Here is a 22,816-nt window from a genome sequence, read left to right on the forward strand (position 1 = left end):
GCCTCTCCTTTCACACCAGAATGTGTCCCAAGGGGGACAGAACCTCCAAAGAAGCAGTTACCTGGCCTGACAGGCCTGGAGACCAGTAGCCAGGGGGCCAGCCCATCACTCCACTCCAGGAAATAAATCCCATTGTATTTGCATTTTAATTTTCCACATAAACAAAGGCCCAGAGTACTCGCTTGGGCAGCATCACTGGACGAATTTAATTAGAAATGAAAAGTTTATAGGGCCCTCTTTAATGCGATTAATGCTCAGTTAACATTTATCACATTCGTATGCTGGAATCGCCTTTTTAAAGTAGCCACTGGCCATGAAATGAATTTCTCTCAACTTTTTTTGTACCTAACCTGGGAGGTCATCTCCTGAGGAGTCTGCACTGCCCTCCAAGCTGTCTTCCTGGGGCCTCTTCCCCCACCCTCACTTCCCTTTAACTTGGCTTTGAAGAGACAAATGTGTGCTGGGATGGGAGGTCAGAGGGTGTGAGAGTGAGGGCGAACACGATTTCTAGGAGGGCTGTACCCTCTGCAAAGAGCTGAGTGGTCAGCCCAGAGGACTGGCTAAAAGACTTCAGAGCCTCTTCCCTAAAGAAAAAAAAAAAAAAAGACACCCCTCCCCCCACCTTCCCAACACACAGCCGATCCATTTCTGTGGCCAAAACCAGGCTTTATCTGGGGCTGGTTGGTGTCAACACAGCTGGCTCTTGCTTCTCACCTTCTGTCTTTGGCCATCTCTTTTCTACCCTTTTTTCTCCCCCATCCTGGGCTCTCTTAGACTTTCCTTCCCAGGCCCGGGGTGACCAGGGAAAGAAGCCCAAGTCTCAAGTCTGGAGACACCCCCGTTTCTCTGGCTCTCCCCGTCCCAGCCCGTGGGAAGGCCGCCTGTCCTGGTGTCAGCTCCTCCGGGAAGCAGAGCGGAGTGGGGGGAACACAATACCTCTTCTGGTCCCTAGAGGAAGGATGGCCTTCCTTATCTTAAATTCTCTTCACTCTTCCTTAATTGGCCTCCTAACCCAAACCATCTAACCTGGGTAATGATGAGGAGGAGAGAGAGAAAAGAAAGGATAAGGGATGTGGAGAGGGAGGGGAGGTATGCACTCTGCAGATGATAAGAGAGAAAATAGCTTGACATTTGTCCCTACCTAAGTGCACACTCCCTATGAGGACCTCAGCAGACACAAGCCAAACAGCTGCTGCCAGTTTTCCTAGCAGCATGCCACACACATGTGCCACCCCGGCATTGCACACAGCTCTGCACCCTCGCCTCTAGCAGAGCAAGTGCACATGTGCCTGCACCAGACTAAACGAGTTGGGACCCTCTGTGCACCTGACAGGACCCCCACTCATCCACCACTGGGACGCTGACCATCCATTCAACCCCAGGCTTTCCAGATAACATGTGCCAGCACCTCGAACAGGCGGGCCATCCCAGTGACGGCAGATGCTTTCATCCTGGGACCAAAAGATGCCTTCAGCCCTCTGAATGGCCAGCTACCAGTTTGCCGTTGTTCGCTGGACAAGACGGACGACTTTTAAGAGCTCCCTGTAATGCCAGGGCCATTTAGACAGCTTCCTAGGGCCTGAATGCCAGGCTCAGCCAGATACCATGAACCCACACACTCTTCCCCAAACAGAGCCACACGGAGGCTCCCAACACAGAGGCACCAACCCCTCTCGGTACCACACATAAGGGGCGGGCACCATCTTGTCCTCTAGAATTAGAACCAAAGGTCACAGGATAAAGGGCAGAATGAGGGCCTCCTCCCTGACCATCTCTGTGGCCTGTCAGGCCAGATGCTGTCCACGAGGCTCCTGGTTGCCTTTGGCTTCCTTCACCAGCCCAGCAAATACCCTCGGGCCACAAGGGAGCATGTGGACCAGGGGCAGCCGCCCCAGTGCTCACGCCCATTTGTTCAAGCTCCAGGGCCCCTGCTGCTCTCCCTTCTCGCCCTCCTGCCCTCTCCAAGTCGTCTGAGTCCTTCTATTTCCTGACCCGACTGTGCCTACAACGTGGGTACAATTCCTCTTGCAGCCTGCTGCCCTGTCTCACAGCCCTTTCTCCTCCTCCTGCCAGGAGCTGCCAGGAGCCACCCGGCACGTCCTCTGGCTTCCTCTGTTTCTGGATGGCTGCAGAGGGAGCTCACTGCAGAGGAGTGCATGGCAGGCTGAAGGCAGGCAGAGGAGGGAGTCCGGAGCAAAGTGGCCAGAGGCTCCTGGGTGGAGGGGGCTCTAACCTGGAACACCCAGGAAGCGGGGCCCTCCCTCCCTTCCTCTTGGCCTCTCTCCCACTCTCCCTTCTGCCAGGCACCAGGCTTGAGCGACTGCACTGCAGCAGCGCCACATCCACTGCCGGCCTGCTTTGCGGTGCTCTGCGTGGTACGGGTGACCGTGGGCTCCAGGTCTTGCGACTTGACCTCCCATGCCACTTCCTTTGCTCTGCCACCTTTCTCCTCCCTGGCTGGCCTCCCCTTTTCTCCTTAATAACCTTCTGAGAGGCAGCCCCACCAGCCTGCTGTACCAGCCGCCCAGAGCTCTGGTTCCCTGCAACCTTTTCACATGCTCCGTTCCCAGGCAAGCCCGTCCCAGCTCCCAGGACTCTGCTTTTCACCTCTCCCCCTCATCACCTCCTTCCTCACGCTTCCTCCTCATCCTTACTTTTGTCCTTCCCTTTCCATGTGCATCTCCCCCTCCCCTCCTCTAGCTGTGGGGAGTTACACCTCACCCCCACTTCCCTTCCTCGGGGGCTTCGGAAATGTCACATTCCCCTGTACCTGCACTGAGATTACTGCTCTGGTCTGAAGCAGAGAGATAAGTTATGGGCAGTTACACAGACCAGGGGCTGCAGACCGCTGGCCCATGAACTGAATCAGGCCTGGAGATGTGTTTTATTTAACCAGCACAGAGTTTTTTTGTTTTGTTTTGTTTTTGCAGTATGCAGGCCTCTCACTGCTGTGGCCTCTCCCGCCTCGGAGCACAGGCTCCGGACGCGCAGGCTCAGCGGCCATGGCTCACAGGCCCATGTGGGAGCTCACGGGCTCCGCGGCATGTGGGATCTTCCCAGACCGGGGCACGAAACTGTGTCCCCTGCATCGGCAGGCGGACTCTCAACCACTGAGCCACCAGGGAAGCCCCAGCACAGAGTTTTAAAAAACGAAATCTCAGTGCCTCTAGGCTGGGCCTGTGCACTCCAGCTCCTGTTTGTTCAGTTCTCACCACCTCTGTCTCAGCATCGTAGGTTCTCCTGCTAACCTTCCCCGCCGGGGTCCTGGAGGCCTCTGTGCTCACGACCCCCGGCAGCCACACGGCAGCTCCACTAACACATTCTCACCAGTCTGGACTTTGGGGCACTACTTTCCTCCCCCTACAGCCTACAACAAACCCGAACCTCTCTAGGATGCCAACGACTCTGCCTGTCTCTCTCTCGCATGAAAAACACAAAATATCTTCTTCTTATATTATCTCTCAAAAACTGAAATAAAGAGTCCAGTTATTTTTGTGGTTGGTGAGGATGAACTACAAGACGAGCCTGGCTCCATGGTCTCTCGCGTCTCCCTCCTACATGACTTCCCCTCCTACCTGAGAGTTCCCAGGTCTACACAGACCCTTGCTTCTTCTTTTCCAGTCCCAGGTCATCCTCTTCTGGTTTCCTACACCCTCGACAGCTCCCCTATGCCCAGCCCTCCCCAGGAGACCGCAGGCCTCTGCCTCTGCCATCATGCTCTACTTGGTCTGGTGTCCAAGCCTTCTCTAGTTCCCAGTTACGTGTTCCTTGCACCCAGCTTCTTCCTTATTTCCCTGGCACCTGGATTACTGGGGAAGGATTTGGAGGCTGAGCCTGGGGCCTGGCCGTTGGGAGAGCTCTGACAATGACCGTGTCCCAGTGCTGCTGACATGCCTCCTGCTGGGGGACCCGCAGGTCCCTTGGTGGGCCACTGCACCGGAACCCTGCAGGAAGGGGGCACACCAGGAAGGCCATCTTCCTGGCTGCTTATGCAGTTGGTCTCTAACTAGTTCTGCCAACGGGGCTGGGACTCAAGTGTTGAACTGAAGATGGACAGTGGATCACACAGCTCTCTATCACAAAGGCAGCATCGCTGCAGCAAAGCCCCTCTAACTGGGGCCTAACTAGACTATGGAGTGTTACAGTGCAAATAAAAATTGAAGAAAAATTTGGCCCCAATTTTCCCAAATTGTGAAATGAGAACCCTCCAACCCAGCCCTATTATTGCTGCCCAAGGGCCCAATGACTGCCTCACTGATTGACCTGATGGTCCCAAGGACAAGGTGTCCAGCCTTTGTCTGTGACTGCAGGTCTTCCTCTTTTTCCTCCTCTTGGCCTCAGAGCCCATTTACCTAAGAGCAGACGCAGGTAGGCACAAACACACACAAATCCACACGCCCTGAAGACATCAATCTCTGTGCCCACAAACCATCATGAATCGAGTCAAGCTGCGCCTTTAGAGGACCAAAACAAACAACTTGCTCAACAGGAGAAAAACATTTCAACCCAGTAGTTTAGTGGTAGACAGATAAACCCGCAGCGATTTAATTCTCCACCCGTTTAATATTTCACTTGTTACTAGGGCATTGGTTGTGAGACCGCTGCCCACTCCTCAGACTTATCAGGGCCCCTTCTCTCTTCTCTAGGCTCACCCACGTGGCTGGGTGAGCAGCACTGGGCATAGCTTCCCCTGCATGAATCTGAACTTGAATGCAAGAAACTTGCCCTCCGAGAATCTGACCTGGGGGTGGGGTTGCTGAGATGAAACAGCAGGGATTCAGAGAAGTGGCAGGCCACGTTCACACCCTTTACTGAATTCTTTTAAAGAACAGGAAGTGAGAAAGGAATTCTTTCCAGCATACAGTTTCCTCTTAATATAAGAATTCCAACTCCAGGCAGCAACGAGGAAGGGCCAAGGATGGACCTGAACTTTAAGAGGCAAAGTTGCAGAGTAGCTGGAGCTGAAGGTCTAGGGAGCTGGGGGCAGACAATGGAGCCCCTGGTTTAAGGCGCTCCTTTGTGGGCTCAGAGGGAGCCCCCTTTTCAGCGTGCAGGCTCTGGTGTAGTGGGGTTTGATTCATCTTCTGCACCAGTTACTACTACCGCGATTCTTTCTATGGAAGCATAATATTCTTGTCCACAACACACGCCATCACACATACAACCACACTATCCCATGGGTACTGGAACAAGCCCACTTCCCAACTGCTCCCTACCACCCCAACTTCCAACGGTGCCTCTGGTGCCCTGGATCTACTTTGCACAATAATTCCCACCTTGTGCCAATATGCACACAAAGCCATTGCCCCATCTCCCCCCCTCCCCAATATTCTCTTCTCCAGGCACCCCGTTTCCCTTCTCTAGGGGCTGCTCCTGCCTGGCCCCATCTCCACTTGGTTAATTCCCCCCGTGGCCCCTGTATTGAACTGTTGTGTTGTCCATTTCCCTGTGACAAGGGCTCTGGTTACAGAGTTATTGATTGGTTTTCATGCAGACAAATGGGCCCTTCCCGAGCTCCCATCGAAATCCCTGGCTGTATGGGCTGATTGTTGCCTCTTGGGGTGTAGGATTGCACTGGAGACCACCCTCCACGCAACCTCCTTTGCCCAGACTGTGGACGGTAATAAATGGAGGCAGCCTGAGCTATAATAAAAGCAATTGAGTAGGTTACCTGTGCAGATACAAGATTTATGCCTCTTCATATTTGATGTGATTGTTTTATTGAGTTCTCAGAATCGTTGGTCACACTTTATTTATTTATTTAGGGTTTTCCCCTCTTGTTTCCTCTTTGCATCACCCTCCAAAACCCACCTGGAGCTTTCGTTAGGGACAACCCCTCCTGCCTTCCTCTTTCCTAGAGTTGCCAGTGGAGGTAAGAACTCAGGGCAACCAGCCATTGCTCTCACCTGAAAGCCATTTTGTGGCCTGCCCGCCCACTCGGAGCCTGGCCGCAGGGAAACAGGCCGATACAATTGCTGGCCAAGAAGTCTAAAATAACGAAGGGAGCAAAAATGGCTTTTCAGGGGGACAACTCAGCTCATTTTAAGAAATAAGAAGGCCAGCAGTCATGACTATTTCACACATTATTCTAACGACGGGCAGCCTCAGCAGCAGGAGATGCTCTCTGGGGAAGGACAGGTGAGAAAGGCTTTTCAGACAGAAACTGGCATGTCTGTCCACTACAGGCGGCCTGATCCAGTAGGCCCAGGGCCACAGAAAGCAAGTTCTCTATCCTTACTTTTCCCTTTCCTCTGTGGGGAGAAGTCTTCTTCTTAACCTACCAACTTGCCTTGGCTCTTTGCCACTAGACCAACAGCCCTGACCACCAAACAACTGCAAGGGTACGGAGATGGGCAGGCAGCGCTGCCTCTCTGGGCCAGCTTTGTGCCAAGCCCGGTCCAAGAGTCAAATGTGCAATGTTCTAGAACCTGTGTCTGAGAAAGGGACACAGACCCCCACCGTGAACATGTCTTCAGCATTCCCTTGGCTGGGATGAGTGGCTCCCAGCTTACTTGGAAAGGCCTTTGAATGAACAGCTAGGCCACTGTCACCCCAGTGCCAGATTTCCAACGAAGAGCTGCAGATGACACGAGACGGAGCTGTTCAACAGCCCTGGGGCTGGCGCCTTCTTGAAGCCAGTGCTGCCACTGCTAGGAGAGTAAATATGCTCACTTAGAGCCCAACAGGCTAAGAGAGTGTGTGGGTAGCAGGTGATGGGGGGAAATTGACTCTGGGAGGGTCCACTCCAAGGATCTAGGAGCTGAGAGTGCCTTGATCCCAAAGAGTATAGGGCAGGCTGAAAAAGTTAAGCGAGCCAGGGCCTCCTTGCCAGCTCAGTCCAAGACAGTGCCCTCAGGGGATCTTCAGTAACCCTAGACTGTATCTGGAGTTTGCGCCTGTGCCTTCAAAGGAGCTATATTCCCTGCCCAGAGCAACAGACAAACCTGAAGACTCTGGCATATAATCAGGAAAATCCTTCCTGCCCAGCCAATTGCTCAGCAACGTAACTAGGTGGCTGTTTCCCTTTCAGCAGCTTGGATCTCCCTCCATCTCCTCCCCCCTCCGGGCCACTTCCCACACCAGGTTTCAATCTCAAGTCACCTGTTTATAAACACCCGCCCTCTACAGCAGTGGTGTACAAGCTGGAGAGCTGGCAACTCCAGGCTCAGCGATCAGTAACCCAATATTGAGAGTCATTCAAATAAATTCCGCACGCTAAGCAATCTAGTCAACCCTCCGGATTTTTGACGGTGGTCTCTGGGGTGAGGGTGAGGTTGGGAGGCCTCTCTGACCTACTCCATTGGCTCAGAGAGGTATTTCTATGAGGATTTGCCAATGGAGAATGCGGGCTGGAGGTCCAAGCCTTTATCGCGACAGGATCAGAAAAAGCCCAAACCATTTTTAAAGCATGAAAAGCAATTTAGTTTATAACCATAACAGTATATTTCAAGTGTGGCAACAGCATCTGTTTGGGGAGGAGAAGGTGAAAACCCTCATGATTTGGCTCAGGTGGATAAGCATGTGTGGATTTCCTTTCTTGCCGACGGCCGGCACGGGCACATTCTTACCATGAGGGTTATAAAGTACCCAACGCAAGTGGGCACCTCACCAACAGTAAAGCGCTAAACTCAAGAACCCCCCGGTCCCCAATGCGTCACACTTTCTACACAGAGGAAAATCTGTAGGCTCTTCCTTACAGCAAGTGAGATTTCACAAAGTTCCTGGCATCAGCAGCGCCAGCAGAAATCCCGCTTTCAGCAGGTTTTAGGGTTGAAGCAACGCATCTCAGATAAACCCTCCCTTTCAGAGCAAAGCACCTCGAGGGATGACACTAAGGGCACGGGCCCAGATGCATCCCTCCAGTCCTGAATCGGCAGCACACTGGGAAGCCCCCAGAATTCTTTCCAAAGTATGAGTCACGGTAGTATTCTGTCCCAAAGCAAAATCAAGAATACCCTGACTGTGCCTTGTTGACAAAGCAAGCCAGGAAGCCTAGCTGCAGACCCAGGGCTGGCTGCCCATGCTGCCGGTGGCTTCCCCGTTCTCCTCCCACTCCCTTGTCATCTCCAGCAACACCTGTCCACAGATGGCTATTTTCCCACACCCAAAGGTAGCCTCCGTGCCCCTCAGGTGATAGGGCTCCGTGCTGAGCAAATTCTGCTGTCAGAGCTGTCAAGCTGAAGCCGTTCTTTCTCCCACTCTCATCCCACTAGTAGCTCACTCTTCTACTTTCTCTCAGTTCTGGTGAGCGCACCTCAAGGCCTCTGGAGCTTGATCCTGGGGTCACACGTCCCCTGCTCTCCGTGGCTTGTCAGGATGAGAGTATTCCCCAACTTTTGTATAAGCCAGCTTCCCAAAACATCTCGGCCAGTGAGGGGTATATGTTGGGGAGGGGGGGAAGGGGTGCTAGACAGAGTGCTAGGCAAGGGGCGCTGCCACCACACCTGCCTTGATTGCTCCAATCCTCCACACATCAAGAGAAGCACATTGCCTTTGACCGAACATATCTTGGGTTCCTCCACCGGCTTGCAAATTCTATCACAACAACAAGATTTCTACCAAATGTTCTCCAGAACACCAGCACCCAGTCCCAGCAACATTGCTCCTCAGCAGGGCTGCTCTCCTCCCAAGACCTCGGCTCCAACTCACTCCCAAGACCAGTAGCCAGCCTAGAGGCTGAGAGGAGACAATGCTTTGGCCCCTTCCCATCCCTCACCGCCACTCCTGCCCCAGCCCCAAAGCTTCCCCAGCTTCCTCCTCTGGCTTTTAAATGCAAAAGACTCATTCCTCTCCCAAACCACCAGGAGAATTTCTCCAGCTCCTTTGGAAGGTATCTGAATGTCAAACCACTATGCTCTCAATACTTAGCTGAGCCAGGCCCAGGGAGCTGGAGAATTTTCGGACGGTGTATAATTAGCTGATCAGTATTATGGTACCCTGTTCATAACTGAATAACCATTTTATACAGATGGCACACACTGGGATAATTTCTGGGGTCGCCTCGCAGTACGTTACAGCACGAGTGTGGCAGAGGGAATCTTCTTTAGCCAAGGTACATTCTACCAGCTAATTTTACCTGCTGTTTTCAGCATGACTTGGGATAATTCCATTTCATTTGCAAAATATTAAAAAAAAAAACCCTTGATACGCGATGCCAGTTTCAGAAAAAGGCACCAGCTGAATTATTACTTGTCCTGATAATGAGCCTATGAAGAGTGTAAAGAAAAACAAGGGTATGAAACCCTCAGCCTTCTTCTCATTTGGGGCGTTGCCCTACAATGCGCGGGGCGGGGGTAGAAAAGCTGGCCAAGGCTGTCTGGAATTTGCACAGGGTCTCTGCTGACATCAGGTTGTACAGCTCTGTGATGGGAAAGCCATCTTGGGTTCCCATGTCCAAGTGCTCTTGTTATGTGCTGTACCTGCCACATGTGTACACTGGCCGGGGGCGGGGGGTACATACATGGAGTGTGCATGGGTCCCAGAGAGCACACTGGAGTGGCTCAGAGATTGGGAGACTGACTATCTTGTGCTACTATATGTCGAGCTGAATCCAGCCTGAGTTGTCCCCCTGTGCCTGAGCCTGTCATCAGTGCAGACTTAGGTCTGGACGTAGGTACTCTAGGTGGTTGGAGGCATCTCGTAAGGTTCAGTCTCAGGGTCCAGAGCTCTCCCTGCTGACCTGGCATCCCACTCCAGGTCTAGTTCCTCTACTCCCTGCCAATGGCTGACCGGTGGTTGGCGTTTGCTCTGCAGGCCTGGATACTGGTGGTAACAGGCCGGAAATTTGTGAGGAGCTGGCTAGCAAGTCCTGGGCTCCCGGGAGGCCAGCTTTGTGGGAGTCAGCAGGGATGGCGGGGGAGCCAGGACAGGCGGCTGCCCCTGCGGAAGGGAGCATGCCTTTAGAAAGGGAAGTCTGTTTGGAGGCGATGAATAGACACTGGTCATTTTAAAGGCTTCGGCTGTGGGCTGTGATTGTCTCTAGATACCGAGGCGCGTAATCTTGGAGTCTTAATTACCACAAACACTTGGATTCATTTCCAGGACGCCAGCGGGAGAAGCCTGGCAGGGAATACCCAGCCCTGAGCTGGAGACAGCCTTGTCTGTCTGTCTATCTCTCTGCCTCCCAGGTCCCCTCTCCCTGCCCAAAGGACCTGGGAGCTGGGAGCAGGAGCAAGGGCAGGCAGAGGCCGAAGAAAGAACGGAGACCGGTGCTAGGGGAAGCCCTGGTGGGCAGGAGCTAGGAGCTGGAGCCCCACCCTGCAGCCCGGCGTGGCTTGCTCACCTGTTGATGGAAGAGACGCTGGGCACTGTGTCATTGTCACAGATGCCCTCCGCCAGGAGCCGGTCCCGGATCTCCCAAGCGAACATAGTCGGGTTCTGTCGCTTGTATTCAGCAATCTTGTCCACAACTTTGGGTGTTGCCACTTTGGGCTTGGAGCCGCCGATCACTCCGGGCTTGATGCTGCCGGTCTCGTAGTACCTGCGCCGGGAAGACCGGCGGGGTCAGCGAGAAGCGGGTGGTGGCAGGGACAGGGCGCTGCAGGCGCCGGAGCCGCTGAGCCACTCTCCTGCCTGAGGCAGTGGCACGGAGGGAAAAGGCCCAGAGTGTCTGAACCGGCTTCCAGAGTCCACTTGGCTAGGGCAGGGACGCACTGGAGGATGAGGGGAGGGACACCAGGGGCGCTCCCTCCCTGGAGGTGGCCATACCAAAGGCTGCACGCACAGCAGCTGGAATCAATGCCCCTGGGAGTGGAAGCCCGGCCCCTCATTTGGGAAGAGCGGGGTGGGGTGGGGGGGACAGTACTTGGAGGCCTCCAGACCTTTCCCACAGAGCATAGGGACCCTATGGGAACCAGGACCAACCTTCTACCTCCCCAAGCTGATTTTTCTCTTCTCAGGGACCCATTTTTACCTTCCACCCTATTCCTCCAACCCTCCCTTCCAAAGGGAAGAGCTGTCCTTCCGCTTCTGAAGACTGGAATCAGGCTATCCTTCAACCCTCCCTTCCAAAGGGAAGGGCTGTCCTTCCGTTTCTGAAGACTGGAATCAGGCTATCTCCCAGTGAGGACCCTGGAGCGGGGCAGGTGCTGGATGGCCCTGCTCCAACCTCGCTTCTGGGGCCACAGTCACCACCTGAGTGCCCTCTCCAAAAGGAGCAGCTCTCCAGATAGCCCCAGTCAGGAACCTCCCTCTCCCACTGGCGACCTCGACTTAGCCAAGCCCTCAGCTGGAGACCCAGGGCTATCCAAACAGGAAAGGAGACAGGGCAGCTACCAGGGGCAGCTCCGAGGCCCTCACCTGCCCAGGATTTTGCTGACACAGCCGTGGCTGACCCGCAGCTGCCGGGAGATGTCGCAGGGTCGCACACCCTGGTGGGCCAGCTCCACGATGCGCTGCCTCACCACGTCGGGCAGGGGCCTGCCATTCACAAACACCCCCCCAAGCTGGTTCACACCCCCGTGCCCTGCTGGGGAAAGACAAGAAAAAAAAACAACACCCCACACACAGCAGGGACCGGCCATTAGTCAGGGTCCGCGACCCAGGACGTGCAAAGGGAGCAGGCAGGGCGGAAGGGCATGTTCCCGGACTCGCGGGAGAACGAAGGCTGCCGACCACAATGCAGAGGATTAGGGGCTGGAATCTGCGGAGCTGCAGAAACGCGGAAGCGCAGATGCTGGGCGGAGGGCTGGGAAAGAACGGCTCTAAGACCGGTGCTATGCCAGGGAGAAAGTGAGGGAAGGAATGGGGAAGCAGGGAGAGAGGGAAAAAAAGGGAAGAGGGGGAGAAAAACAGCACAGTGGGAATTAATGCCAGCAGGAAAAAATGTAGGGAAGAGAGGACAGGAAGGGCCGGGCGGAGGACGGAACCGGAGCGGTGCGGAATCCCGCCTGAGCCGCAGGCAAGAGGGAGTTGTAGGAGCCTGCTTGGAGGCGGATGATTCTGGGGTGTTTGGGTCCGGTTGACTCTGTACATAAGGACTCCAAGCACAGAGGGGGCCTAAGTCCCTGACATCCCCCCTTTTGCTCCCTACCTCTTTCTTTGTATTTATTTTTAATTGGAGTTAGAGTTTTCCTGCCTCTTTCCCTGTGTTTTTGTTTTGTTTTGTTTTCTGATGGGGAGCTTTTCTTTCCTTTATGTTTTCTATCTTTAGATATTTGGGGAGCCATATTTCCCCTTCGCCTCTGTAGTGTTTAAAGTTCAAAGAAAGCCAAGTGGAGGAGGGAAGGCTGAAGAGGCAGGGGCCCAGAATCTGCTGCGCTCGGAGACGGGGAGGCAGTGGAAAGCGGCAAGGTGCCGGGGTAGCAGCCACAGAACGCAGACTGCTTGGGTTCGTCCGCCTGCCGCGCTGCGCTAGGCTTGGGGCCCACGGCCTCGCTCAGGACGCACGGTACAGGTAGCTCAGGCGGGCTGAAGGCGCACGGGGCACCCTGTGCAGCCAGCCCGAGCCAGCTCGTGTCCATCTGACCTTTTAGACCTCCGCAGCCACTCGGGAAACCGGGCAGTAACGGCGTTTGCTCTCCTGGGCAAGAGGAGGGTGCTGGGTCTCCAACCAGACTCCAGCGCAGGCTCCCAACCTCGGAGCCGAGGTGGTCGCCGGATGCCAGGCCTGAGGACGCTGCCTGGCGCCCCATTCTCCCTGGCTGACAGGAGTCTAGAAATCCTGCACCCAAAGCCATCAACCTGCAGCCGCAGTTACTGAGCAATCTAACCGCAGAGAGTTCTAGCGGCAGAGTCCGACCCGACCGGGCCAGCAACCTGCAGTCCCTGTCCTGCTAGCCTCAGGCGACTTTCGGAGAAAGCGGGGACATCTGCACCCGACTTGCTTCTCTCCCGTTCCCTTCTGGGGGACCGAGAATAGGGGCCGGCGAAACCCCTGGGGAGAGGCCCCTGATCTAGAGGTTGGGGGAGGCCGGAGCCTCTTATTCTACCCCTCATCCTTGCTAGGCTCCCTACCTCTAGCCCCGCTCCTCACCCCTCCCCTCCCTCCAAACCCGACCATCAATAATTTAGGCCCCGGGAGAACTCGCGTTACCGGTATAAAAAGGCGGCAGCTGCGGGCAGATTAAAGATGAATAATTCAGCCTCCTCGGGCTCCGGGCCCGGCCCCTCGACCCCAATCTAAGGGGTGGGTAAGGGAAGGGGGCACGGCGGGAGTCCAGGGCTGGGGCCGAGAACCTGCGCTGAGTCGGGCCTGGAATGCACCACTGCCGCCGGCGCCGACTCGGGCTGCCGCTGCTGGCCGGCCAGCCCGCCCGCGCCGCGGTCTCTCCCTTCCTCCGACCACCTTCGGCTCGCCTTGCTACCCTTTCGGTTTCAAAGTGGCACCCAGTGGGCGGCCAGGACTCGGCAGATCCCCCGCGGAATCGGCAAGAGAAGAGAGGCAGCGGGGCCAGGAGGCCGGCGGGCTGGGCGAAGACGGCGTGGTACCCCGTTCCCCTCCCTCCGAAAAGGAGTCAGGATTTCAGCCTCGGCTCCCAGAAACCCGCGGCAGCCGGAGGCCCCTGGCTCGGATTTCCTGTGCTTGGAAATTATTTAGGGAAATATATTTTGTCACAGGAGTATTTTTTAAAGCACACACACACACACATATATATATATATATATATGCGCTAAATATATGCTTAGAGAAAAATACAGCTCTCCCTCCTAGGCTCTCTTGTCCGAAGCACAGATCCAAGCCAGGTCTAAAAAGTTTCCCTGTGAAAAGTTACAAATCATCCTTGATTATTAACCTACAGAGGAGGGGACGTTTTCTATTTAGAATCTATTTATCTTTAAAAAAAAGAAGGCGGCAAAACAAAACAAACAAAAAATACCTCTGAATTGTTTTCCAAGCTAAAGACATATGACAAGAATTAGATAAATTCAAATTTCATTAAAATAATTCTTTTCCTAGTTTTAAATTTCTTTTCTCCTCTTCTCCTTTTTCCTGTAACATTTTTTTTCTGTTTTCTGGCTCTTCTTTCCTCCCCCTTGTTTTGATTTCTCTCTCCTTTCTCCCCAGCTTTGGCATTTGCCTTCCTTTTGTTCTCCCCACTCCTTTTCTCCCTCTTTTCCTATCCCCTGGCCAGGTTACTGGCTGGCCCATCCTTACCAGGGAGTGGGAGCTCAGCAAGGAGCCTCCAGAACTAGAAGCTGAGCTTTGCTCTACCCAGGGATCGCCTGGAAGGCTCTTCTACGTGCTCTTTCACAGACTTCGATTTCTTGGAATCCCTCTTTGTTTTTAGAGCATCTCCCAGGGAGAGGCAGAGAAAGATGACCACCACGTCCTGCCAATCTCAGACTCCCAACTCCAGGACAAGAGGGGAAGGAGTAGGATGGAAGGTAGGAAAAAAAAAGAAGAGGAAGGAAGTATTTCAAACCAGCCCACAAGAAGCCTTGGCTGGGCTGGCAGGGCCAGGAGGTGCTGGGAGCTGAGGGTCAGAAGGGGGCACCCCACCCCCACACTCTTCAGCCTGATTGTCCTGACACTGAGGCTGCCCTTGCTGGGAGTCTCCTCCTGGACCACCACACTCTAAGTTCCAGAAAGGTAGAGATGAGGGGAGGGAGGAGGGGGAGGCAGAGAGAGAGAAAGAGAGAAGATAAAGAAAACACAACACAACACAAAACCCTGAAAACTGCCTGTCCATTAGTCCCCCAGCTCCAGTCAAGAGGGTGGCCAGGGAGTAGAGTGGTTGGAGCCAGGGTCAGGGGCTGTGGATCCACTACCTAAGAAAAAGCAGGTGGAAGGAAGGAGGGTGATGGGCACCAGGGAGGTATGAAGGCAGGTAGAAGAAGTATGAGCGACAAGGCAGAAGGGAGAGAAACTGGGGGCTTTAGAAACACCGGGAAATGAGGAAGAACGAAAGGGGTGACCAGGAGAAGCCAGGGTGGCCTCCAAGATGGGACCTGGAGGCGTGGGGAGCCAGGGCCGCACCAGGACGGGACGGGGAGCCCCGAGCTGGGGCAGGAGCCGGGCGCCGGTACTCACGGTGCATCGCGGAGAAGGGGTCTGCTTTGCAGTGCATATCCATGGGGAGACAGAGGAGCGGGAGCAGCGCGGCCGCCGCCGCCGTGTCGCCTCTCAAACTCAACTTCAGGACTTGAGGAAAAAAGGGAGGGACGGTGGGGGGGTGAGCGGGCTCCCGGCTGCGGCGGAGCGCTCGGGGGCGGGGGGGCGCCGCGCTGCGCTCCCCGCAGGGACTCCTCCCGGGCCTGCCGGAGCTTGCAACCGCAGCGCCCGGAACTTCCCACCGTCGGGGCGCGGGGCTGGGCGGTCAGCAGAACGGCCCCGGGGTGGCAGGCCGGGCCGGGGGGACCTGGGGTCGCATGGCGCGCGCGGCAGCTGCGGCCAGGGCTGAGGCTGGGCGGGGGAGACGGCTCGCTCAGCTCCCCTGGAACCCTTTCATCCAGTGGCGGCAGTCGAAGTAGCCGAGGAGCAGGGGCGGCCCGAGGGCGCCGGGCGGGGAGCCGGGCCGCTCCAAGTGCCGGTGAGTTGGCGAAGTTGGCAAAGAAGTAGCAATCCTCGGGATGTCCGAGCGGGCGCCTTCGGGAGGGGAGAGCTCGAGCCGGGCCCCCGCCCCCGGAAAAGGCTGGCGCGCTCCGCCGCGGCCGAAGGGCCGGGAGGGAGGGAAGAAGGGAGGGAGCCGAGGGACGCCGGCAGCACTGGACTGGCCCCAGGTGGGTTGCGTTTGCGAGAAGACTCGGCCAGAGACTGGAGCCTCGGCTCCCGGTGTGTGTCTCTCTAAAAGCTGCAAAGCCCCCTCCAGACCCCCTCCCTCTCCCCGCGCTGGGAGATGGATGACTTGTCAGACAAAGGCAATAGATTCCACCACTCTGTGATTCGCCAGCGCCGGAGCCCCGAGCTTCGGCGAGGAGGGCCCCGCGCCTGTCACTCCGGTGCCGGCGAGGGGAGGGCAGGGGAGGGGGAAACGGGAGGGAGGGAGGGAGGGAGAGAGGGAGGGAGGGAGGGAGGAACGGGTGAAGGGGGAGGGGGAGGGAGGGGGAGGGGAGGGGGAGGGAGGGGGAGGGCAGGGGAGGGGAGCGGGCCAGGGGGAGGGGGCAGGGGAGCCTGGGATTAAAACTACATTGAGAAACGAAACTCGCCGATAAGATAAACGTTAGATAAGGATAAAGAGCGGCCAGTCTAATGAATATTCAGGCAACGACAGAGGGTCGCAGAACGCGCCACGCTCGGAAGCCGGCTCGAAGTCCCAACTCACCCAGCCCTGCCATCCACTGGCCAGTGCCCGCATGAGCCACGGGGCCCCGAGCTCGGTCCGCAACCCTACTCCTATCTCCCCTACTCTCAGCTCTCAGTTCCCTTCCGTTCCCCCTCGTTCTTCCTTCCTCTCTCTGGTCCTTCTCTTTCGTCTGTCCCTCCTGAGGTAACTCCCCACCCACATACCCCCAATTCTCATTCCGGGGCAAAGTGTCCGGCGGTTTTTCCTCTCTCGTCCCACGCACGGCTGCGCGCAGGGCTTCACTCGTCCCCTTGCCTAACGGGGTCTGGACAGCCCAGAACGCTCGGTTTAGAATCGAGACCTCCGGCGGGGACCCACCTGCCTCAGTGGGACCCAATGGACGGTGCGAGAGCCCGGGGACTTGGCTCCTGGACCCTCGGGTGTCCGGGGAGGGGGCTTGGGGAGACAGTGCAGAACGACTGGTCGCTGACGGCTGAGGACGCGGGAGACCGAGGCTCGGCTCGCTCTCCCCGGCTGGGGAGAAGAGGCTGCGAACGAGGCTGAGCGCCGCCCGCTGCCAGCTCGGCGGATCCAGAGCAAGCGCAGGAGGCGCAGCGCGGTCTGCCCGGACCCGCTCCTGCCGGAGCAGCTGGTCCAGCCTCCGCAGCCCTCCTCCGCACTCGCTCCCTCGCTCGCTCAGGTCCGCTCGCACGCACCAGGCAGGAGAAGCCCTTTGTCTCCTAACTGGTTAAGTACAGAATATCCGGGAGATCTTTATGAAATATTTTCCCTCGTCTCATAAATCATCTTGGCACTTCAGCTGATGTTTTAACTCTCCCTCCTTCGCTCCCTCCTCCTCCCTTTCTGGGTCTGCGACAGGGCGGCTGAGGGAAGCCGGCGCTGCGCTCTTGCAGCCGGTACTCGAGGAGACTCTAGCCCCTGCCTGCCGACCCTGGCGCCCGCAGAAGCGCCGCGAACTCGCGCCGCTGTCCCTCTGGCCAGCGCCCAGGCGGCAGCTAGGTTGGGGGCCGAACCCGCTCAACTCAGGCAGGAGGAAACTCCTACAGGGCCTCTTGCACCTGGGTTTTCAGAGCGCCCTTCATCCTCGGGTGGGGTTCGGGCCAGGTTCAGCCCGACAGGGTTCCGAGCTTCCCACTCTTTAGGAAGCCGGATCCGCTGGGATCCTGTCATTTGCTCTCCTTCCTGGATCCTCCGGAGCCCAATCCGCTTAATCCACCTGCGAAGTAACTTCTGGGAGGAAAAATCCCCCCCTGCCCCCTCCCTCCCAGCCCTCACCCCCACTTCCTTTGGGCGGCCAAGCTGGTTCTCTCGGGCTGTAGGTGGAAGGCGCAGGGTCCAGCCCCAAAGGTCAGTCTCTTCCTCTCGAGACCTGCAGATGGCGCTCCCGGGTTTGCTTTGGCCTCACAACCCCACGAACACGCACTAACTTGGTGTGGGGAGCGAAAAACGAAAACAGTTCCGGGCAGCCTAAAGGAAAAGGCTCCCGGGCCTGGGAGCAAAGGGCTCTCAGGTGTTATTAGCTGGTACAGCCTTGGGCTTCTTTCAGGGAGGTAATTAACCCAGAATTGGGATGAGGGGGCCACATCGAGGAAGGGTCCTTACTGAGAGGAGCTCAGAACCGAAGGAGCCCTTTGCTCCAGGTCTCCCTATGTTGGTCTAGGATGTTGTCTTAGGGAGTCTGAATTCTTGGAAAAACTGGACTGTGGGCAGGACCCCTCTCCACACACAGACTCAGATTTTTCTAGAATCAGCTAGACATGTCCCTAGGTTACACATACTACGAAGAAGTGTGGGTGCAGACAACAGGCATTTTTTACATACTAAGCAAGAGGGATTTTCATGTTTTGTAAAGAAGAGGACTTAGTGCACAACGTGTGCTGGAAGTTGCACTCACACACCTATACGACACATGTACCCCATGAAGACACTTCTGTGACAGTCCAATTCCCAGGTAGCCCCTGAGATTCCAGAACCCCACTCCCCCTGCTCCTGGGACACTTTCCTCAGCACTGCATTAGCTGGACATCCACCCTCCCAAAAAGCCAGCCCCTGGCAGCTTCCTCCTTGGCTCCAGCCTGTTCAAGTGTCTAGAAAATCAAAGAGCAATACTCCCCGATGATTAGAAACCCTTTTAGCCAAGACTCAGCCTTCTCCCAGGGCTCCAGCCTGAAGGGCTGGCCTACAGATTTCTCTCCAGAGGTGCTGCCCTCTCCCTCTGATGCTCCCTTTCCTGTTCTTCCCTTTTTTCTCCTATAGTCTTAGTAGAGGAGAAAAAAGCCAGAAAGGAAAAAAGGAAAGAAGAAAGAAGAGGAAAGAGGAAAAGAAAGAGAAAGAAAGAAAACAACCCAACCCCAAACACAACCCGGGCTCCGACCTGTCAGGGTTGGTTGCTTTTCCCGTCTGCCTCTAAATGAACCTTTTCTCTCTGGTGTTTTCAAAGCAGCCCTTCCACCCCCCAACCTAGGGGCATTTACACTTCAAACAAGGCGCCCGCCTCGCTGCGGAAATTTAAAGGCAAATAAACTTTTGGGGAGTTGCTCTGATACCCATCTCGGGATTTGCTTCATTAGCCGCCTCTGTGCATCTGATCTGCCCAATAAATCTTCCTTGTGGATCTCCGCTCCTTCACCTTCTCCGCTCCCTTCCCTGCCAGGCTTGCCTGGCGCCGGGCACCCCCGCCCTTGCCTCCTTCCTCTCTAACGATCTCCGGCCACCAGGCTCTCCAGTTGTCTCCCGTCTGCTTTGTCGGGTGTAGGTGTCCGGGAGGCCTTGGTCGCCATTGAGCTGCTCTCTCCTCCTCCACAGTATACACACGCAAAGTCACCCCAAGCAAGCCAAGAGCGACTAGCACCCTGAGCTCCCAAATGCATTTCTGTGCAGGCTGTGCATGAAGTGCTCGGTAAACCCTTTCCGGTGCCCCCGATTGCACCCTCTCCCTGCCCGACCCTTCTGCTCCTTTTCCGTTTTCCCATTCCCTGGCCCAGTGCTTTCTACCCTGGCGAGGAAAAGCTGAGTCTTGGCTGCCTACCCTCTGCAGGCAGGGCCCTGACCTGGGGCCCCAGGCGCCTGACCTGGAGCAGTTGAGGAAGGCGGCTGGGCCGCGAGGGGGTGGGGGAGGGGGGGCGCCTGGTGGGGGCCCGGAGAGCATCCCAGCCAAGCCCCTCCCTGGTGGCCTGGGCCAACCTTCCTCCTTCCACTCCTTCCACCTCCCGGGGAGCGGCAAGGGGAGCCAGGGCCGGGGCTCTGAGGGAGGGGATTAGAAATTCCGAAATTAAATGTATCTCCCTAGGAAATGCTCCCCACAGCGCGGACCAAATTAAACGCATTAAAGTTCAGGGCGGGGAAAGCTGTTTAGAACCAAGGGGGGAAAAACAAGTCCAAAGGGAAGAAAAGCAGAAACGGAGGAAGGAGGAGCGGAGGGGTAGAGCAGAGCAGCAGCTCCACAGCCAAGCTTTTTTTTCAGAATTATTCCCAGTTTTGGAAGTCACCACCACCAGAAAAAAAGAAAAAGAAAAAAAGTTTGTCTGACAATCCAAGTCCGGGACAGCTGCGGCCCACTCGCCCCAGGGTCCCGGCGTGCACCCCAGGGCGCATTCTCTCGGCGACCAGGTCCCAAGCAGCCGGCGCACGCACGCTGGCCCCTCTCCCGCTCGCCCTGACCGGCTCCAGCCCGGCCGGCCCTTTCCCCTCCTCCTCCCCATTCTCTCCCCGCCCCTCCCCCTTCCTAGCCCTCTGGTCACGTTGGAGGATGGTTTTTTTTTTTTTTTTTTTGGAAGAGCTTCTGGTACAATATGGAGCACCATGGGCTGCAATTTCACACTCCACGGCACATTCCCCCTAAAGCTACTTTCTTTTTTTCATCTAAGACCCCCTAATTTCTGCTTCCTCGCTCCCTCCCTCGCTCCCTCCCGCTCTCACTCTTTTCCCGCTTTTGTTCCCAATATTTGGGCTCCCTGCGTGAAGCCCGGGGGGCCTAGCTCCCGGCTGGCCCCGCCCGCTCTGTCTGTTGGTCCTGAGGAGGCTGGGCGCACGTGCTGCGCCTTCATCTTCCCCGGCCCCTCCTCCTTTAACCCGGCTTCTCCTCACATGCGGTCCTAGCGACCTGCCGGCCCTTCACAGCTCCTTTGAGGGGAAAGGACAATGCAAGCCACTTGGCCACCAAAGCGGCCTCTTAGCCGCACGGGCCTGCCAGGTGGCTGCCACCGGTGGGCCACCCGACTGGGGAGCAGAAAAAAATGGTCAAGCCAGGAGAAACTGGGCCAGCAATCTATAGAGTAGGAGTGGAGGGCTCTGTCCAACAGAGAAAAAGCTAGAAGGAGGTGAGGGAGGCGCAAGAGGCCCGGTGAGGCTCTGGTACTCCTGGACACAGCCTCCCCCACGCACACTTATGGACCTCTGCACGGCTAAAGGGGCCACTCACTCCAAAGCCCAGGGAAGGAGTAATAGCCTCCACATGCACAGTCCCTTTGCCTCTTTGAGCTTCAATTTTCTTACCTGTAAAATAGTGATAATTACACCTGTCTTGCCTCTCCATGGAGCTAGCCAATAGGAAAGCGTTTAAAAAACCAAACATTTCTATAGTAGATAAAGGAATAAGTGCCTAATTTTCTGAACCCCTAACCATCCACAAAGAGGGAAGGGAGGGATTTGGGCACTTAGGCGGGGCAGGGGGTGGTTTTTCCCATCCCACTTCTACCCTATAAAGGTAACTAGAGGATTCCTCACTGCTTTCCTTTCTGTGTTCCTCCCTTTCAGACTTCTTTTCTTTCCGTTGTCGATACCACACCCTGTCCATGTTCATCACTCTGCTCTCTGTCTCTTTCCTGCCACTCTTCCACTCCCACTTCTTGCACCCCTTGTCCCACTGCACCACCGCAACTGCTAGAGAATCAGTTAAATATCACCCCGCCCCCTGCGACACCCGGGTTAATTGTGGCCTCAGGCGCAGTCGCCTTTGGGCCAGTAGGCCAAAACCGTTGGGAGGAGCTGGCCCGCTGGTGGAGACTTGGGGAAGGAAATCCCGTCCAGTTCGGTTCCAAACAAAGAAAGTTGGTCCTCCCAGGACCTGCAGTCAACCTGCCAAAGCCAGAGCGCAGATGAGACGGCGGGGAGAGGCCTGACCAAGGGGAGCTGTGGAAGAGGGGAGAGAGGAGGAAAAGAAAGGGATGCGAAAGGCGCTGCGGGACCAGAGAAGGCACTTGTCTCTGGAAGGACCGAAGAGGCTGGTTTAGGCCAAGCCGAGGTCCCCACCTGGCTAACTGCCCCCTCCCTTCCTCCCCAAGGGTGAGAGAGTCCCAGTGAGGCTGAGGGTCCATGCGAGTAATGATTAACCTTCTCAGCCAGGCCCTGAGCCCTGAGCTTGACCTGGCCGGTGAAGGGAGACAGTGCCGGCGGGCCTCCAACGTCCCCAGCGCTACCCTCCACCGTCACCTCGAAGAAAGGGGCTGCGGAGGAAGGGGGCAGACGGTAGCATGGGGCAGCCCGAAACGGAACGGAGTGCAGGGCAGGGGGAGCGCAACTTCAGATGCTGGGCAGACCAGGGGAAGCGAAATAGCCACCGCCAATGTACAAGGAAAGGAAAGGGCCAAACGCGGGAGAGGGCGCGCGGCTCTGCGTCGCTGAGGAATAGTTGTAGGGGGCGGGCTGAGTTTTCCCGGAGTTGCGAGCAAGCACCAAATCTACTCTCTCGGATCCGTCCGCGGCGCGCCCGCCCTCCCTGCCTCCTCTCCCAGCTGCTGTGCGGACGTGAGGAGCAGGCGGAGAACGCGCCAGAGCCGGGAGCGGGTAAGGAAGGCAGGGGGAGCCCCGCCAGCCAAACAGGGAAGCGAGGGGCAGGGCCGCCCAGGCGGGGGCCAGGCTGTTCGGCGCCGCGAATTGGCCGGAGACAAAGAACCGGAGCGGAGGGGAGAGGGGATCACGGGGCGGGGAGGGGAGAGGGGGATCACGGGGGGGAGGAGAGAGGGGATCACGGGGGGAAGGAGAGAGGGGATCACAGGGGTGGAGGGGAGAGGGGATCATGGGGGGGAGGGGAGAGGGGATCACGGGGGGGAGGGGAGAGGAGATCACGAGGGGGTGTCGAGAGAGGCTGATGAGACAGGGAGAGAACCAAGGAAGAGGGGTCTCTCTGGGGAGCGGCCGAGGTTCGTCTACTCCTGCCGCCTCCGCCCACCTCGGCCTGGAGCCGGGACGTCCCGGGGGTTCACTATCGCTTGGGTTGCTGGCCGGAGGGCCTGTGGCCTGAGATCCGGGCAGAGGGGTGTTGCTGTGGCTCTGGGGCCGTGTGTGTCTGTGTGTGTGCGCGCGCGCGCGCGACAAGGTTTAGGGAAGAGGGGGAGGGGAGGGGAGGGGAGGGCCTTCGCTTTGGGGTTAGACCCCTGCCCCACGCTGCTGCAAGCCTCCGCCCTCCACTTTCCGCGGTCGAGAGCCGTCCATCCCCCGAACTTGAAACAAAAGGGCTTAACCGAATCTCTCAGGAGTCAGGGCACGGGCTCTTTCTGGAAAAAATGCTTTGGTTTAAGACTTTAAGGGTTACCCGCATCCAGGATTATTTCTTAACTTTCTGCAACTGTTCCTGGGGGTGGGTGGGGGGAGATGCAAAGTAAATCTCACACAGAGAAAAGGCTCAGGTCCCA

At 56.6% G+C, this 22,816-nt stretch overlaps 1 protein-coding gene across 5 annotated transcripts in view; it reads right to left on the reverse strand.

Moving 5' to 3' along the window:
• PAX2 (paired box 2) overlaps positions 1-20,178 on the reverse strand; it is an 82,892-nt gene extending 62,714 nt beyond the window's left edge. For 4 of the 5 annotated variants that reach the window (XM_060033610.1, XM_060033608.1, XM_060033611.1 and 1 more), the window contains exons 1-3: positions 14,972-15,088; positions 11,299-11,467; positions 10,283-10,480 (exon numbers count right to left, since the gene is read on the reverse strand). In XM_060033610.1, the coding sequence (XP_059889593.1) occupies positions 10,283-10,480; positions 11,299-11,467; positions 14,972-15,014 (410 nt within the window). In that variant the 5' untranslated portion in view covers positions 15,015-15,088. Of the gene's footprint in view, positions 1-10,282; positions 10,481-11,298; positions 11,468-14,971; positions 15,089-20,162 lie in introns of those variants that run through there. The other variant, XM_060033612.1, reaches the window with a different exon arrangement.
• Positions 20,179-22,816: the final 2,638 nt, after the last annotated feature.

This window comes from Delphinus delphis, chromosome 16 (assembly GCF_949987515.2).
Source record: "Delphinus delphis chromosome 16, mDelDel1.2, whole genome shotgun sequence".
Classification (NCBI taxonomy): Eukaryota; Metazoa; Chordata; class Mammalia; order Artiodactyla; family Delphinidae; genus Delphinus; species Delphinus delphis.